The sequence below is a fragment of the Cyprinodon tularosa genome, unplaced genomic scaffold, assembly GCF_016077235.1.
Source record: "Cyprinodon tularosa strain WSP-4 unplaced genomic scaffold, ASM1607723v1 ctg331, whole genome shotgun sequence".
Lineage (NCBI taxonomy): Eukaryota > Metazoa > Chordata > Actinopteri > Cyprinodontiformes > Cyprinodontidae > Cyprinodon > Cyprinodon tularosa.
This window is the reverse complement of record NW_024039043.1, coordinates 1,075,687-1,094,582: the sequence shown is the minus strand read 5'-3', so window position 1 is coordinate 1,094,582 and position 18,896 is coordinate 1,075,687. Positions and strand designations below refer to the sequence as shown.

At 35.2% G+C, this 18,896-nt stretch overlaps 1 protein-coding gene across 6 annotated transcripts in view; it reads right to left on the bottom strand.

Moving 5' to 3' along the window:
* The window catches only part of ccser2a (coiled-coil serine-rich protein 2a), a 75,660-nt gene that overhangs the window by 54,452 nt on the left and 2,312 nt on the right, over nt 1–18,896 (bottom strand). For all 6 annotated transcript variants that reach the window (XM_038293865.1, XM_038293864.1, XM_038293867.1 and 3 more), the window contains exons 3-4: nt 3,987–5,427; nt 3,688–3,896 (exon numbers count right to left, since the gene is read on the bottom strand). In XM_038293865.1, the coding sequence (XP_038149793.1) occupies nt 3,688–3,896; nt 3,987–5,385 (1,608 nt within the window). In that variant the 5' untranslated portion in view covers nt 5,386–5,427. The remainder of the gene's footprint in view (nt 1–3,687; nt 3,897–3,986; nt 5,428–18,896) is intronic.

Genomic DNA, 18,896 nt, shown 5'->3' with positions numbered 1-18,896 from the left:
TTCCCCATAGAGCCAATCTTCACACATCAGCAATCAGCCACTACATCTGCTCCTTTTCTGCTTTTGCCCTTTTCCTTTTTTCTACTTGTTTTTCACCTCTAAGATTCCTCTCACTCATCAGACCTTCAACAGCCCTACAGCAAGGACCGAATCATTCTACGGCTTTCTTCTTTAAACAGGGAAGAAGGTTATCAAAACCACATGAATGCATTAAGTGAGTTCTCTACTCGTTTTTTTTTTTACATGTTAGATTACATGGCCCACCAAAGGGTTTAAATGAACATTACCCCTGATGAAGGATCAACCTGTTGTCAGTTCAACATTATATTGAACTTCTGATTGTTACAAATACCTTGAAAGTAGATGTTTAAATACAACATGTACTGATACAAAAGTGTATTTTAATCTTGTATTCTGACATCAAACATAATGAAAAAAAATTTTTTTGTGGGGGGGGAGGGGGGGTCAGTTAGGATTATTACAATTATTTATTTTTGCTAGATACAAGAATAATCCAAGGGAATATTTGTACAGATTTTTGCATTCTTCAAAACCAACATTTACATATGCTAATATGGTAGGAGATTGAGAGCTTTAAAAAAACATCATCCCAAATATGAAGTACAGAGGTGGCAGCATTTTATTTATTCATTTTTTCATCGCTCATGCTTTTCATTTTCAGCATTTCAGAAAAATGATTGAAAAATATTGAAATTACTTTGTCCTGACATCATCCATAAAGTTTAGGGCAAATAGGGCAAAGACCTTAAGAATGCAAACAAATTAGTCTGGAATTGGTTTGATGACAACTAAGGCAATGTTTTGATGAGTCAATCACAAAGCCCTGATCTGAGGTCTGTCAAAATTGTGACCAGACCAAACAGGAATTGTGCAAAAATGATTTAGCCAATAGAAATAATTAAACTCTTTTTTTGGTGACCTAAAAGTTAAAAACATTAGAAGATGTGGCAAAAAGAGAATGAGAAAAAAAAATCATTTTCTTTGTTATATAGAATATGTAAATAGTCAGATTCTAATTTATATCTCTTCTATCCAGCACCACACCTTGTTTTTAATTCAAGTTACAAACAAATCTGAACAAAATTGTGATGATACGGGGCTTTTCCAATACTGCAGTCCTGTAATCAGTGTAATGCACTTTTTATTGACTACTTAGAAACCTCTACAAGAGCGCACTACTGCCTTAACAGTGACATTATGTAAACATTTGTGCTAAATTGTTATTCAAAGTGGTTAAATTAGTTTAGAAATACTTCAAGACGGCAGCCACCAGTTGTTTTCTTAGACACTGTCTTCATTATACTTTAAATGTAAACAAGCTCTTTATTTTACCCCAAGCTATAAGCACGCTGAAAACAGAACAAGCACATTAGCCACAAACACACATCTTATGGCATGGTGTGTAATTGCTTAATCGAAAAATGCATGGCAAAGGCACGTGTCTGTTCATTAACAAGAAAAGTGAGGAAATACAGAGAGAGCACAAAAATATACTACAAACATATAAAATCCTCTTATGGCTTTTGTGGTAACTACAGGTATATTGTTTGTCCAATAGCCTAAATGCATAAAAAATGCATAAAAAAATGAAAACATGAAAGTAGTTAACATCCCAAAGCCTATTATATAATTTGAATTCCGGCTCATTTTAAGCTCTTTATTCATTACTGAGGTCAGATACCCCTGGTACAGGGATATAGACAAAGCAGATTAGCATTACCTACCAAGATAGCAAGAGGCCTTGGCATCAAAAATAATGAAAACTTGCAGCAGAGAATTATTCCTTTTTGCTCTACTTCAGTGTTTTTTACATTTTTTTTCCACTGTTACTTTTTACATAATTGATGTAAATTGGGTCTAAATGGATTAATGGATCGCAGCATAGTCAAACTGTGTAATTTAAAAGATTTAAGATGTAACATATAACTGCAAAACATAATTAAGGCATAATCCTGAACTTTCATAATGAGTTGAAAAATGATCCTACAGTGCTTGCAAATCCAAGGCTATTTGGATTCATTTAAATACATGGACGTGAATATTGTGGTAAAATACGTTATCAGATTCATTAAAAAGTATGCTTACCTTCGAGGGATTTTAAATATAAAACTTTCTTCATGTTCTATTTAGTTTCTAAGCATAAAATATCGAATATGTTAAATGTATGAAAGAAAAAACTAGGTGCCTCAAACTTCAAATTTCTTTTAGCTCTTCTCTTTTTTTTTAAAAAAGGGGAAAAAAACAACTTTTTTGGAAATTAAATCAGTTCTCTACTTAAGGCTTTAGGTATTGAACATCAGAGGTAGGTAGTGGTTAGACATTCAATTAGTTATATTTACCTAAGCATCTAATAAAAAAAGAGGTCATTCTGAGAGAAGCTTCAGTGTAATTTTTACATTTGTTTATGTAAATTTTGAAACGCCAATGTATTGATTTGAGTCCTGCCCATTCTACACCTCTGGTTACATCTCTGAAGATAGATGTCTTCACCAAAAATGAAACAATAAAACTCCTAGTTTGTAAACAAGCTTTATTGTTCTGTTTTTTCTATTCACCAAATGTGTTGTACTTGATACATGATATTGGATTTTAACCGTCACTAAATATGCTGATATTTTATAATTAACAGGTCGATAACCTATAACGGTATTTTTTTTATCCTAAGTTCTACAAATATACTCTTTGTAGTTTTATCCCTTCTGTCTTGTGTGTAATTGGCAATAGCAGTATGGCTATTTGTTTCTGAAACTACAAAAAAATATCAATACCATCAACATTGACTGTGACAGACTCATGCAAGAGTTGGGTAAATGTGACACACTGGATCAGGCAAAATCCTCCTGTTTTTCTCACTATAAAAATGCCTGATAAATGAATGAATTATGTTGGTGGAATGGCTGATGTGTAATATTTAGTTTTAAAATGAATATTGACCAGTGAATATATGGTGAACAGCAAATATTTTCAATGAATTTACTTTGTATATTTCTAGTGTGTATAATTTACCTATAAGTATAGGTTTAACATTTTTTGTTTTTGAAAACTGAAATATGCCCAGTTTTATTTTTGCATTGATGTGGGTTGTTTATACTTGTGATATATTTATTCATAGTTTTTTTTATTCGTGTTCATAATTTTATACTGTTGTCAATATAACTACATGCTTTTCACAAATTAAAGCAGAATACACAGTTCTACTCAAGTAAGTACTTGAGATGATTTTTTAATCAGATACATTTGATTCATTTCATGATCAACGGCTGTTAACTTCTACTTGAGTAAAAATATTTTGAAGCAGTATTCCTCTTCCTTGAGTGTACAGTAATTGCAATTTTAGTACACCTTTACTAAAACCACTGCAATACCTATCCTGTACCAGCAGGTGCAGACATGGCGGACATTAATTCAAAATATATTGCAAAAATGATACCAAACACAAAGCACTGCTAGGATTTAGAAAAAAAAATATCTGAGTATTCTTAGAGAATATTTACTATCAATTCAAATATTAATATCTTAAGAGTACATCTGAAGTTTAATTAAATCAGACTCTGGAAAACACGGTGAAAATGCATTCATTTTTAAATAATCATGCTTATGGCATCAGACTATAAATTTCTAAATAATAATAATATTAATCAGTACAACAGAATTTATGGGGCTCACCATGCTGTTGATTTCTGAATCCTCATAACTTTCTAATGGAGACTTGGGCTCCCCAAGAGGCTCAAGACCTTCTTCATCCCACATATAGGTCCCACCAGAGCTATTGGAGGGTGACAGCTCGACTGAAGAACCCTGAGGAGCATCACTCTGCACAGGAGACAGCAACGATTCCTCAATAGATTCCTGCATTGGGGTCTCTTCCTTATTTTCTATGAAAAGAAGACAAACATTGGTTTAAGAAACTTTATAAGTGTTACAAATATAAAGAAAGCAAAAATATTTACTTGTTCTTCTTGTACCTGTCAGATCTGTACGTTCCCAGGTAGTATTTTCATTGGGAAAACTCTGCAAGAGGGTTTGAGTAGTGTCGCCAGGCATGTCTCCATCACTGAAAACATCTCCTGCAGAGTCCAAATCATCAAGAAACTCTTCACTGGTGTCAACTCTTTCCAACGATGAGGCAGAAGATAAAGACATATCCTCCATAGTCTCAGTAGCCATCTGGATAGAGCTTTGGTCATGGCCATTTTCCATTCCATTTCCAGCTCCAGAGCTTCCACCACTCTCACTGGCAGACCCTGCTTTCGCCCTCTCATCAGCTGCTTCAGAACCTTTTGATATCTTCAAAAGTTCACCACAATCTGATGAGACTAATTCTCTAATACCCTCTTTTAGGCCATCTGGGGGAGACTTCTGCTGTTTACCCAGAGTTGTTGCAGCTGATCTGTAGCCTAAAGACCCCACACTGTTGGTCATAGACTTAGTCAGAACGGAACTTGGTAGTAAAGGCTTTCTCAGGCCTCGGGGAGTAGTGGGCACTGCAGGAATAGATGTGACAGGCAGGGAGGGGTCAACTGGAAGGCTTTTACTGTACTGAAACCCTGCAACTCCAAGGTTATTGCTAAGTCCTAAACACAATCTACCATTGCTGACCCTTGGAGGTTTGAGAAGACTACTACGAGAGGGCTGAAGCTGAGTGTTGGCCAGAGGCTTGGCCAACTCCACTGCTCGATTAAAGGAAAAGGACCGTGCCATTGGCTCACAGGAGGGTGAGGGAATCTGTTTAAAGTGAGTGAAACTGTTTGATCGAACCATGTGATCCAACGTTAAGATCCTATGATTCTCATTGGATTGTGCTAGGCTATCCTGAGAAATGCTCCTGGGAGAGCTGGTGCCTAACATTGGCCGTAAAAGTCGTGACTCCGACCCTGCTCGAGCAGGAATCCCTGAAGCACTACAGGCAATTTTAGAAACTCCATTCAGTTGGTTTTGACCAACTTTTGTCACTTTGGGACTTATCTTTGTCAGTTGCTTTGGGACAGATTTGGGGCTGGAGGCAGCCACCATCAAAGAACCAGACCTACGCATCTTAGGGGTTGACGGAGAGCTATTCTTCACCTCTGGCAGTGAGGGCACATGGTTCTGTGCCTTCTCTTCATTTCCCTCCCATGGAATAGTCGCTGCGATATGGTTAGAGGAGCTTATACTTTCATCTTTCTTCCATTTTAGGTATGGTGGAGAAGGCCGGATTAGACCATTTGTGCGTGTTCCAGGTGAATTGGTCTTGCCATCTTGCACAGATGTAGGTGACTGTGTGAAACCATTGCCCAAGGGGCCATTCCCCGCAGCTGAGGGACGTCCTCCAAACTTTGGCAATCTGGAAACCATGGCAGGTCCAGTTAAAGCTTTTTCCTCCATTAGATTATGAAAAAGGCATTTATGGACTTAAAATATGCATATCTGTGAAGAGAATAAAGATAAAAAGAAAAGAATGTTAAAATTGAAACATTTAATTAACAAGATGTTTATCTTATAAAAAAATTCTTTCAAACTAGAAGAAATAACCCCCAGCAAATTCAGTATCGGCATCAGTACATATTAGGGATGCAAAACAAATAATTGACTTATGATTAATTGTCAGTTAATTGTTCATTAGATTAAAAGTTGTTCCATCCGATTATTTGGCAACATTTGCTCAAAATGAATTTCTTCTTTAGGCAGTTAATACACTTCATACGGCTCAATTTTAACATTCCACTGAGAGCAATCAGAACAGCCTGATCTAAAGCACTGCTGGAAGCACAAACTCTTTCCCTGCACTGAATACTGAATTACACAAAGAATAATATCACAGATAGTGTCCACCGCACTGAAACAAAGTGCAAAACAGTCTGACAATATGTCAGAGCGACATACCGTTTTTGTTTAGGGGGGTAAATTGGGAAGAATTTGACTATACAATACATCTCACAACATGTTTTACAATACGATTTAACCCTGATATACACACACAATTAAATTAATTTGATATTTTGTGATTTAACCTCACAAGATCTTGTTGCTCTGGTGTAGCTGATACATAGCAGCTGAATAATAGGACGAATAGCAGTGAGTAGCCAACTAGTGGCTTCGGATTTAAGGGTTTTATAAAAGTAAGACAGTGACATGGATGTTTGCCTATAAATATTTTTTACATTTAAGATCCATTCAGTTTTATTTTTGAATCATTACCAATGTCATCTGTAGATTTGTTTTTAATTTTTCATTCAGTAACCTAATTATAAGATCCTATTGATACAAGTGAAATCTCAATTTTTATGAAAATATTGCTTATAAATTAATCAGGGGTTCAATAAGATCAAGCAACTTTAGATAAATTAATTAATAACTTCCATTTATAATATAGATACTCTAGATACAGTTCGCTTTGATATTCAGAGTCAGAGGCTATAGGCACTGATCCTTTCCAAATCACAGTCTTTTGCTCAGGGTTGCTGAAGTTCACAGTTTGGCTGATTTCATTGTGAGAGATAAGGTTACAGTATAACCACACAATAACAAACTGTATTAATATTTAAATACATACTGGTAAAGGAAAGGATGTTACACATACATTACAGGCATTTATATTTTAATTTCAAATGCAACTTATCATACAAGTGCATAGTTGTAAATGCATTCTCATTTGTAAATCCATTATCTTGAGAGAAAAAAAATTTCAATGAAAAAACATAGCAGCCTAAAACTTTTCATTTTTCAGTTTTCCTTAATAATTAATGCCACCAGAAACCACACTGAATATAATTCTTAACAGTTTTCAAAGCAGACTGAAAAGGAAAGGGCCATTAGGATTATTGGCCATTTTTCAGATCACTTTGTATCAGCTAATGCAGGATCTGAAAAATAATAAATTACATTTCTTTCTGATCATTATTATTTAAGACATGATGAAACCTGTTGTCAGGCCCGATTTTGTGTAGATTTGAAGATAAAAGACCTGGCTTACTAACAAATGAGGGTGAACAGATAGAGAGTCCCTACGAGACAAGAGGATGCTGGGAAGGTGGCCAGGATGCTGTGAACAGCGACTGGAGGATGTGCATTATGTAAAGCCAGTGAAGGGAAAAAACAAGGTTGTTTCCTCCCACTCGTTTGGACTAATTCATTTCCAATCAGCCAAGTGACAAGCGTACATGTGTTTGCAGTGCACCTGCATGTTGCATCCATCTGGCCATTTCTGGAATATCATGAATAAAACAGTTGCTTGTTTCTAGGAAGGTGCTTTGGTTAGCAGAAAGTAAGCCCATGGCATGAGTAAGCAAAGTGTGACTACAAGAGTTTTTTGCCCACACCAGAAAATAACCTATTGTTGGTGCATGTCCTCACAGAAGCTGTTAATCCTTTAAGGGTAAATTTTGTTAAAAAATAGCTCAAAAACAACAAAAAACTCAACTTCTCTAGAGATAAATCTGATTTTCTTCTTTAAAAGATGGAGGATGGGTGATGTGTAGAGCAATGTGATCTCGTATTCTAACAAAAAAAAGAGAAAGAAAAACAACTCCCAGTGCCCTACATCTCCACTCAGAGGCACCGATTCTGCAGTCAAAGAGACTCACCCACTCCACCATCCTAATCTTTTTCATGCACACACTAACGGATATAAACACAAAAACACACGTACGCAAACTAAATCAGGTCAACATGCATTGACTGGGTTACCAAAGCCTCTTTGCCCCTAAGGAGGGGTTAGTGACTGGGTTTGTTTTTTAATGGGAAGATTGGGGGTTTTCACAATTGTTAGTCTCTCTACAACCTTTCAAGATTCATTCATATCCAGAGTAGCAGAGCACTGTTGCATAGCAGCAAACTGATGCTGTGGTAAACAATCATCTATTACTTTAATCACGCCTTCAGCAGACAAAATAAGAAGAAATACAATATTGCTGATTTATTTACTTACAGTTTATTGTTCATATTCTATCTTTTTAAAAATCAAAAGGCAGCTTCTATTCAGGTTATACTGCAGTTTTACATAATTGATCATCTTTGACAACTGAACAACAACTGAAAAGCAGTTATTGAAAGAGTCTAGCCTTTTTACTTTAGATATTTGTCGTAATGGTGGGCAAACAATACCTATATATTTAAGGCCAGTCAATACAACATGAACATACACCAAAGATTTAATAAACTTTATGGTTCCAAATTTGCTGACACTTCCTGTTATGTTGTTGCACATGTTTAATATCCTTTAGAGATATCAGAGAGAGTGGCTAAGGGACAAATCCTCTCCATCGGCTACATGGTATACAATAGACTAAGGTACTGTTACTCCCACCTCATCTGTTACTTCAGGTTTCTGTCCAGGTGGTAGAAAGAGGAAACCTGCATTTCACCCTTTATTTCACAAAGATCCAGTATCAACTACTTATACTTGTTTCACTTAAAAAAATAACAGAATAGACAAGGATCAAATCTCCAACTGTCAATGGACGAGAGGCGGGGTACACCCTCGACAGGTCACCAGTCTATCGTAGGGCAAGAGAGACAAACAGAAAAGAAAAAAAAATTCACACAAATATTACCAACTAAGGAGAATTTAGAGAAGCCAATTAAAATAAAAGTTATGTTTTGGACTTCAGGAGGAAGCCGGAGTACCCAGAGAGAACCCATGCATGCACAGGGAGAACATGCAAACTCCATGCAGAAAGAGTCAGGACCAAGAATCTGAAACAGTGCTATCCACTGCATCATTGTGCAGCCCTTGGCCGATAGCATAATTATTTTTATTTTATACGGTTATTTTATATTTCAGAATGTTAGGAAAGGCTTGATCAATTATTATGAAAACAACTGGCACATGTAAAACTAACCAATGAGTTACAGAAACTAAACAGAGGCAGATTATTTCTATCCGCATTAAAATATGGGAAATTTTAGGTCATTTTAGTTTTTGGCCAATAACGGACTGATATTCATTTCTAATATCCGATAAGGAACTTTTTGCTTAAATTGTTACAAAGTCCGAAAAAAATACAAATACATTTTATAGATCAAGTTGTTATAACTGTAACAATCAGTATGTTTTTTGTCATCAATAGGAAGGATTGTTGTTTTTTCAGCTACAAAAATAAGAGCAAGCACATCATGACAGATATATTCGTCTTTCAAATGCTTGTGAATATAACACCAGGAAACTGCTATTTCCATGTAACATATCAAATAATCTCACTTTAAACACAATATTCTTTAACTTTCCATTTACAAAGTAAATTAACAATAACTAAAAGCTGCATTTTAACCAAGTAAGCTGAACTGTGCCTTAGGTAAAACTCCACCACCTACTGTATATTATTTGTCGTAAAATTTACCAACATGACACAAAGAAGACTGTTAATGTTAACAAATAATACAATAAAAAAGATCCTAAGTGTAAGAAATGTATTCAGGGGTAAAGAGGTAAACACCACAGGCCATCTGTTCTTACAAATGTCATTTGCATTTACAGATACACCCCTCCCCCTAAATAAAAACACGATCCTTGAGATTTACTAAAACTAAATATGCTACCTAATAAAACCCATGTTTACAACACAATGTCATTAATGCTAGGGATAAAAAAAACACCAAAAAAAAAAAAAAAACACTGCCATGATTGTAAGGTTTGTCTGTTTGATGAAAACATTATTACAAGAAGAGCACATTAGGTCAGACTGCTAAAATATTCAGGATGAATTTATTTTACTCTATATTTGCACAGATCGTCAGAACTGATGCAGGGTTAGAAGGAAAAAAAAATCTTGAGGGATATGGATTAATCCTTTCTAAAAAAGCTTAGCACAGAAAAATAAAAATTATATAAAAAAAAAAAAGTGAAAACAATAGTGGGAAATGAACAGCTAAATGATAAGAAGGAATACCTCAAATGGAAAAAGTATGTCAGTGAAAAAGTTACCAGATTAACGGCAACAATGACACACTTCTGACTTAAAGAAACCAAAAGTTGTAACTTTAAGAGGTAATGAAAAGTGGAGGAAAATAGAGGAATGGACAAAAAAAAAGATAAAATAGATGGATGAAGAAAAGCAGATACAAGACTCTGGACAGTCTTTTCCGTCAGAGAAAGGTTTCAACCCCTGAAGCTCAGCATATCACCAGTGAGCACAGTTCATGAAATGAACCATAAAGTGAGATTACATCTTTTTTTACTCAGTGGTATAAAGTACATGGGAATAGAGCTCTATTTTTATCTGACTGAACATGTTTCAGCTCTACCTCATACTAAAGGGGGAGAAAACCTGACTCTCTGACCTATATAAGTATAGTTGTGTGTTTTCCTTTACAAAAAAGCTTCTACAATTGATCTGCAAATGCTCATCAACTATGGGAGCTCAGGAGTGATGCAAATGGGATTCAAAACCCTGAGGGAGATGATTTATTAGGTCACTGGGGCTACGCATGAATGAATGTGCTCCATGAGATCCAGCAAACCCCCATTCATGCTGTTTATCCCCATTACTCAGTTCAGTTCTATATGTGAGCGATCAGAGTTCTCTAAAATATATTCAAAACATGGAGAGTAGCATATTCATTTATTAAAACTGCATTACTCATCAGATATATGCAGATGTTAGGATTTTATTTTCAGTGAAAGAACAAGCCACACAATGCAGACCTTCAAACTATCATAGGAACTAACTAACAAATGCTTATCTCTGCTATTATCAAAACTGTGAGCGTGTGTTCCCTTTAGTATGTGTTAATTGAGACCCATTCCAGATGAAAGACTGTCAGGGAAAATGTTGATTGCATAAGTTAAAATATTTAGGTTAACTAATAATAACAAAACGTACATTAAAACCTTTTTTTAAAAGTTTCAATGACAAAAACCCTGTTTATCATATCGCATAACTTCTCCACAGGTGCTCGCAACCTGGAAGACCACTACAATGAATAAAAATGGAGTGTACGCTATAAACAGGTTTTGAAAATGATGAATAAACATAAAAACTTTACTGTAATGCTATGAAAAGTGTACAGTATGATTCCCCCCCATCACAAATTTTCGTTTAACTTTTTACCAGACAAAGAAAACCAATAAGCCAATTGAAAAGAATCAATGAACCTATTAAGTAGTAATTTTTGTCTCCAAAATTAACAAAATGTTTTGGGGGTTTTTTTCTGTTTCTTTCTTTCTTTCTTTAGGGGCTATACATTTCCAAACACACTTAATTTTTAATGATTTTTGTCTCTTAATGAATAACTACTTAAAAAAAAAATGTATTGTGTATTTGTTAATCAGAATGTCTTTTTCTCAACTAAATATCTAATGTTTTGAGTGACAAGAAAAAAGAAGAGACATCTGTAAGGGGACAAAGAGAAGAGGAGAAAATAATGGACTGTATTTAAAAAAAGATGAAGTAACTAAAGTAAAACCAAAATAGATTCAAGTTAAAGCTATCCTTAATTAAAGTAATGTTAAAATAAACAAATCGCTACAACATTTTGTATGCGTATTTTCTTTTAATAAAATGTTCAATATAGAAAAAAAAAACACCACAATGAGTTAAATTAATACTGAAACTAATTTAAGATCTCTTTTCTTTTTGGATTCTAATGGTTTCCAGAACAAGGGGGTCAGTTGATTGGATAAGCCACAGTAATAATAATTAAAAAAAAATCATACATGAAATATTAACAAATAGCAAAGGACATTTTTAAATCCAAAGAGACTGTTACTGAAAAAAAAAACAATTTAACAATTCAGCAGTTGCGTTTAAAAACAGTGTAATTTGTTTAGCCTTTGGAGAGCTTTACACTGGATATTACCTGTGTAAAGCAATTTTCAACTTGCAGTCAAATTTGCAGGATTTCTTTATAGACACAATAACCAGGTTAGGAAATGAATAACATAAAAACAGAAATGGGCTTAAGCAATTTCCTTCCCTAGAGCACTGTAATGAATAGTTTTGTGGGAATATGAAATACAAACGTACATGCAGAACAACAAAGAAAGAAGTGATGAAACAAATAAAAAAGATTAAAAGCCTCTTGTATTAAGCATCTGTTTCTCAGGTCATTTTAAATTTTCTTTAAGTAATCCTTCTTTCATGCTATAGAATCAATAAACAAGAATTTCTCTTGAATAATCAATCTTTTAGAGACTCCCCAATCATCCAATTTCACAAAGTAAAAAAAGAATTACAATGTATCCACTTGGGGCGTTCCAGGTTGGTTATCAAAGACCAGCAGATACACCTAACCAAGATTAAAAACAGGCAAACTAAATGCTTTTTTAAATTCCAAATTAATTTGAATGCAATATATCCTCAATATAACACAATCTAAATGACTTTATATCAAAAGCCAGTAAAACTGAAATGCAGCCTCATGCTCTGAGGAAGCCAGATGAGGCAGAAAGGTAAAAACTAGGCCAGTCATCTGGGCAGGGTTGTAGTGGGACATCTCCCTCTCCCCGAACAGATAATCAGAGTGCCATTAGAGCTGGCTAATAGAATGAGACAGGGAAGATGCTAGATAAATGTGGCAAGTAAAGCAGTGTTGAATGGAGCTGTCCTGATGCTAAACGATGCAAACCCAATGAGACAGCATAAATGCTTGTGTAATGTTGTATACAGAGAGTGCTGGATCAAATGACAGACGGCCTACGATGGACACAATGAGTAGGCAGAAGGAGAGAAAAGGGTTTGGTAAAGGTGTGGCAACCTGCTCTGCCAGGGATACATTACAGGGTTTACTGTCCTGGAGCTGGGCATTAAAGAAGCTAACATTTTGTGAAAGAGAAAATACAAAAAAAAACTTTACTAAAAGTATTTATATTTTACAAATACTCAAAACATATCCTAAACAATTGTGTATGAAAATGTTACCTTAATAAGTGAAGTTCGGAAGACTTGAAACAGAAAGCTAAATCTGATCAGTCTGCAATTTGTTTCCTCTACCATCCAAACTAGATGTTGCCACCGTGACGGAAGGTAGCGCACAGGAAAAGGAAGAGACCTCAGATGTTGAGCTGTCTGCTTCGAGCCTCACGTGTGTGCAAACATAACTTCAGTTATGTGTAGTTCTCCACAGAGGGGTGAGTGGGTGGAGAGAGAGCAAAGCCTTCAAGAGTGTATGAATATTTGATGAGGGTGTCCTTAAGAAGCAACGAGACGAAAAAATGTCTTGGAGAAAATATTCATCAAAAGAATTTAGAATGAGAAACTGATTATTTGCAGCCTAAAATTTAAGAAAGTCGATAAGATGAAGCTAAATATAGTTTACCAAAAAAGCAGCAACACTGACAGTATTTTTTTTCTCATATAATGAAACCACGAAATGGGACAATGAAAGAAACAGATCTTGCCAAGCCCTTAGCTGAGCATAAAAATACTATTTGTTGTGCTTCTAACAAAGATCCGGAGTAAATTTCATTTCTCCCATCATTATTTCACGGTTGACAGCCTACTGGTTCCACTCTGTCAACTATTTTCTGCTAAGGCAGTGAAGTCGTGTGAGCAGTGCCAGCTATTCAAGGACTCCAGTTATGTCTGAGACATCAGTTACCTCCATGAATCACAGCAAGACGTCTAAAGCAGAACTTGCTCTATCAGCTGCTGAACTTCAGGTTAAAAAAAAGATTTAAAGTGACAGATTAGAGTTGAAGGTTTTATTTAATGATCTCCCAACATGACTCAGTCAAGACTGGTGCTCTATATAAATACAATTGTACAGCAAAGTTAAATCTATAATGATTATTTTTTGTTTTTGGGGGGCGTTGTTATATGTCTATACCCTAAAAATATACTTAAGGTATTAAAGCTATATCCTGTCACAAAAATGAGTCACACTGTAGTTTAGCATCATATGGTTAATAAAGTTTTCATAACCTGCCCTGACTCATCCATTAATAGGCCTCCCCTGAGCCTTTTCTGAGGTGTGGAGTCCTGCAAGTCTTGGCAGAGCTTCTGCAAATCTAATTAGAGACTCAGATGTCAGGTTTCCCCATAACGACCATCATGATAATACTGTTAGTGGTTCGGCTCCCTGAGTAGAAGTGTGAAAATTTGCCATATTTCTTTTACCAACTCAGACCTTCACTAACCAGACATGTTTGATTTCACAATTTCACAGGCCATAAGGACAAACAATGGTGTTCCAGTGCCAAAAAATAATTATGAAATACAAATGGAACAGCTTTATCCAAAAGGTAATTTCGGGGCATTTCATCAAGGCTTTCAAAGTATTCAGAGATTGCTTTGCAATTTAATTATTTTTAAATACAGGGAAAACAATCACTTGGATTCTTCTCTGTAGTGTAATTGTTTTAAGTAAAGATAATAATAATTGATTTGATCAATTAGTCAGATTTAGTTTAGGGCACATCTAGATTTAATATCGGTATCCAGCTTATTTGTTGTTATTTTCAATCATTTTTTCTACTAGTTTCTTTCTCACATTATCATAATTTGGTTAAAGTTATAGTTTAAGAAGGTGCAACATATTACAAGGACCTCTACAATGGATGCAAATATTCTTAAAGCTTTAAGACTTGTTTTGTCTAGTTTCAAGAATATCTCTAAATCAAAATGCCATATGAACTTTTTAAACCTAATAGCCAACTTTAAAACAGATTTTGTTCTTTTTCTCTTTTCATGCTTTCTGTGCTCTTGAATGCTAATAAATAGCATTTAAATCATATATCAAATAATTATATGTTATTATATTTATAAATTGAAATATGAGCTGTCAAACCCCCCCTGCCCCTATTTGTGAGAAAAAATAAATAAATCACTGCCTTCTGGCTTAATAGGCATCAAGTATTTGCTGGTAATAAATCTTTTCCTGTGGAGAAATGTTGGCCCCATAACCTTAACATTTTGTTTGATTTATTTATTCATTTATCTATTTGCCAAACCGTGTGTAAGCATTTATGCCCTGATTTAAGTTCTGCCACTGCATTGAGCCCAGAGTATTAACTATTCAGACTTTTTAGCCTGCTCTCTAACCTTTTTTAGAGGAGTAGAGGAGGATTCACTGGTGACCTTATAACCAAAGCCTGAAGGAGGGATATTCTCCTTCAGAGGCCAAATAAGAAAATTTACAGTTCCAATAATTTAATCGTAGATCTTCACACCACAACTGGCCTGTTTAACTGTAGGGATGATGTCCTTTAAAACACAACTTCAAGTAAATCCCCCTGTGGTCTCACCAGTAAACAGTATTCGACTACTATTATAGTTTTTCGCGATCTTTCTTAATGAGTTGGCATTGCACCTTGATTTTTTTTTTTTTTTTTTTTTTTCATAGGCAGGACCCTCCTGGGAAGTTTAACTGTTCCATGTGTCAGTAACAACTCTGATTGGTTTGCTGGAGCATCGGAACCTTAGAAATGGGTTTGTAGCCATTCCATATATATTCTAATGACTGATTCTTATACTTTATTGCCTTATTGAATTCAAGCTGTAATTTTTTTTTTCTATTTTTGTATACTTTTCTTAAAATTGTCCGACAGGTTCTCTTGAAGTAATACATTGAATATGAAGATCAGGTTGTGATACTGAATTATAATCAAAGACAACTTAACTAACAAGGAGGTAGTTAGATTTCCACCTGTGGCTAGGTTTGTTTGGATATCCCTTTTTTTATTCAACATTTGTTATCATCGTCTGAAAACAGCTTTTTTCTTTTCCCTCTGGTTATCTTAGACATAAAATACATAGTGAGGACATACAGTTTCCAGTTAACACAGATTTAAAAAAATAAAGTAAATTCAATAAAATAAATCACAGCCTGACTAGCACTTTGTACATGGCCCCTGGCTGATATTATATTATTTGTGGGTAAATGCTATACAATTACATCAACTTCCCATTTGGTCCCATTTTCCTGCAGCTCCTTGTTTTCCAATCAATCTTCTTATGGCTTTTAATACCAAGTATGTCTTGCAGCACAAGATCTTTTTCTTAAATGCAAACAGTTCCTTGTGTAGCTAAAGGGTAGCAGGGGGGGCGCCACATGAAATGAAGTCCCTCTGTATCTTTGTTCTTAGCTCTTAGGCTGGAATGGTTAATATCAAAAGTGTAGCCATTTTTATTTGCGTTCAATAATTATGTGACTTATTGTTTTGTAAATCTATTTGCGTTTGAAGAACAATGACAAAAAGGATTAAATAAAATGCATCAGGCACCAATGGCAGTCAAGGTTGCTGTTAATCTGCCATGCAAACACACTATTTGAATATCACAGTGATGCTGGTGTAAGTGAATGAATGCACTTAGGGAAGCATTTGATTTTGCCCTTGACAACAGGAACATTAATTAAAAAGTTGCCACACAATATTTTCTCAAACATCAAATCCATCAGTTGGAAAACTAAGCGTTACAGTGATAACAAATGAGTCAAATTATTGCAACACCTCAGCAGTACGATTTTTATTATACGATATTATTTAAGGCATCAGAGCAATATTTTTACCTGAGAAATAAATTACTGATGTAAACAGATGAAGAAAATAAACTGAAAATAATTTCAAATTAAAGCAGGTCCCACAGTGGGCCCTTTCAATGGCTCATTAGATTTCCAGCAAAGAAGTGCAATCCAAAATACACATATTAGAGCAGAAAGTCTTATGAACTTTTTCAGTGAGTGACCTAATGGACATAAAGACCAGATCACATGACACAAAGTGTTAAAGGATTATACAGTGAGACTTAATGATCTTAACCTGCCCCCACCTCCCAACTACAGAAATAAAAAAGAGCTTATTGTTGTTGATGCTAAGGTGGAAGCAAAATGAAGCAAATAGGGAAATAATATTAAATTGGGCTTATAAATGTGAAATAAAATGATGCAGATGGCATTTATGTGGCTTTGAGTCGCTTTGGGGTAAGTAATCTTGCTCCTCTCCTTATTCAAAGTAAAGTATGGAACTGTAGCTGTTGTAACAACTATTTTCAAATGTACTTAAGGTGTTCTCAAGGAATGAATGTTGAATTCACTAAAGCATCAAAGGAAGGGTTGCACGAATTGGCCAATGACGATGCAAGAAAAAAACCCTAACATTGGTCTACCGATGTATCAGTTAATCTTTCTGCTTAATAAATTTTTTTTTATTTTTGATTGTCTTTGTTTATATAGCACCAATTCATAACACATGTTATCTCAAAAAACTCTACAGAGAATTTAATTAGATCATACAGTCTGGTTGGTAAAAAGTTTTCGATCTAAAGAAAACCATCTGAATGCACGGAGTCATTGACTTGCAGGACATGCCCCTCCAAGATGGAATGAAATTCCACTTCAGTAGATTTCTTAGAATATATATGGGATTAACCATCCTGAAAAAAGGTTGAACACAGCTCTCTGCTTTCCCCAATATGCTTGATTAATGCAATTAGCCACCTCTGCATTTACAGTCTTCTTTAGTTCTTTAGGGAAGATGATTTTCCTGTAAAGTGCTAGACATAAAAAGAACAGGTTCTACCTAACATGCATGCAGGTTGGTGCTCAAAAAATTACAAATCCATGCTTCCAATTCTTGAACTGTGAAATCTTTAAAGTTTTATCCTCTAGTGCAGTGGTTCTCAACCTTTTCAAGTAGCAATCTATGTAAATACATTGCAATCTGTAAGGTCTGATCAGATCGATCAGGGCGTCCTGTGGCTCTGGTGACCAGTGATGCATGGTGAAGGTGGTGAAAGAATGACCTATCAAGTAACTAGTTATACTTTTCTGGCCTGTCTTCATTTGGGGAATACTTATTAAAACTTTCTAGCAGGCTCTGAGGTGAGAGGCAATACTTCATTTCATAGTTTGAATGGTTATGTCATAACTCTCCATAAAGACCTAAAGCTCCAGGAACATTTCAACATTTAACCCTCATCCACTCGCATAGCCCACCACTCAAGCTTTCTCTTAAATGCTGCAACCTTACTGGACAAGTTTGTTGCTGTTGTTTTGGTGAAGCCTAATAATGATTTACAGTAACTGGTTTTGAAAATACCCGTTTGAGACCAACGTCTTCTACTGTCCACTCAGTACCTACATTCATTTTGCACATTTATATTTTGCCAAGATAATTTGCTGACCCCCAGAAATCATCTCACGACCCCAACTGGTTGAGAATGTCTCCTTCCAAGTATTCATAAGCAGCATATTTTTAGACAAAAGAAAACAATAACATTTCTATTATTCTTGTTATGAGTAAATGCAGTGACTGATCTGCTGTATTGAAGACCTGCTGTATGTTCACTTGGAGTATTTACCTCTAGAGAACAAGGAAATGAAAACTTATATGATGGTGGAAAATTATCCATCTTTGTTTTTTTTCTTTGTCTTTTCTTAATCTTTTATTCACAGGTAAATAAATATACAAGTATCAAACAGATAGAAAATTAACAAAGTGTATCTCTGTGTGGATTATTGTGATTCAGTTTGCCAAAAAAACTATAAATAAAAATTATATTCAGCTTAGGCTTTAAAGATTATTCCATTCATGTAAAGGTGAGAGCTTAACCAAACAATTAAGAGTTTGTCCACTCTTAAATCTGCCATTGAAATGGACCCATTGTGGCAGTCCGTGGGAGTGCAATGCGCAATGCCCTAAACCAGAGGTCTTCAACGTTTTCCAGGCCAAGGACCCCCAAACCAATGGCGAGATGGAGCGGGGACCCCCTTATTATGTATATGGTATGAAATTGGGTTATATCAAACTAGTCCTAATGTAACGAAAGTAATTTCTCCCTGGGATTATTAAAATATTTCTGATTGTGATTCCTGGTTGATGGGACAGGTGTTGTGAATGAAACTATGCCCAGCTTGAAAGATCTCCTGTGTGTCGTTGAATGTGTGCATTGATGACTGAAAGACATCTTCTGCCTCCATTTATCTGTTTACTACAGTGTGTTGAATTCGTGTAAATGTGT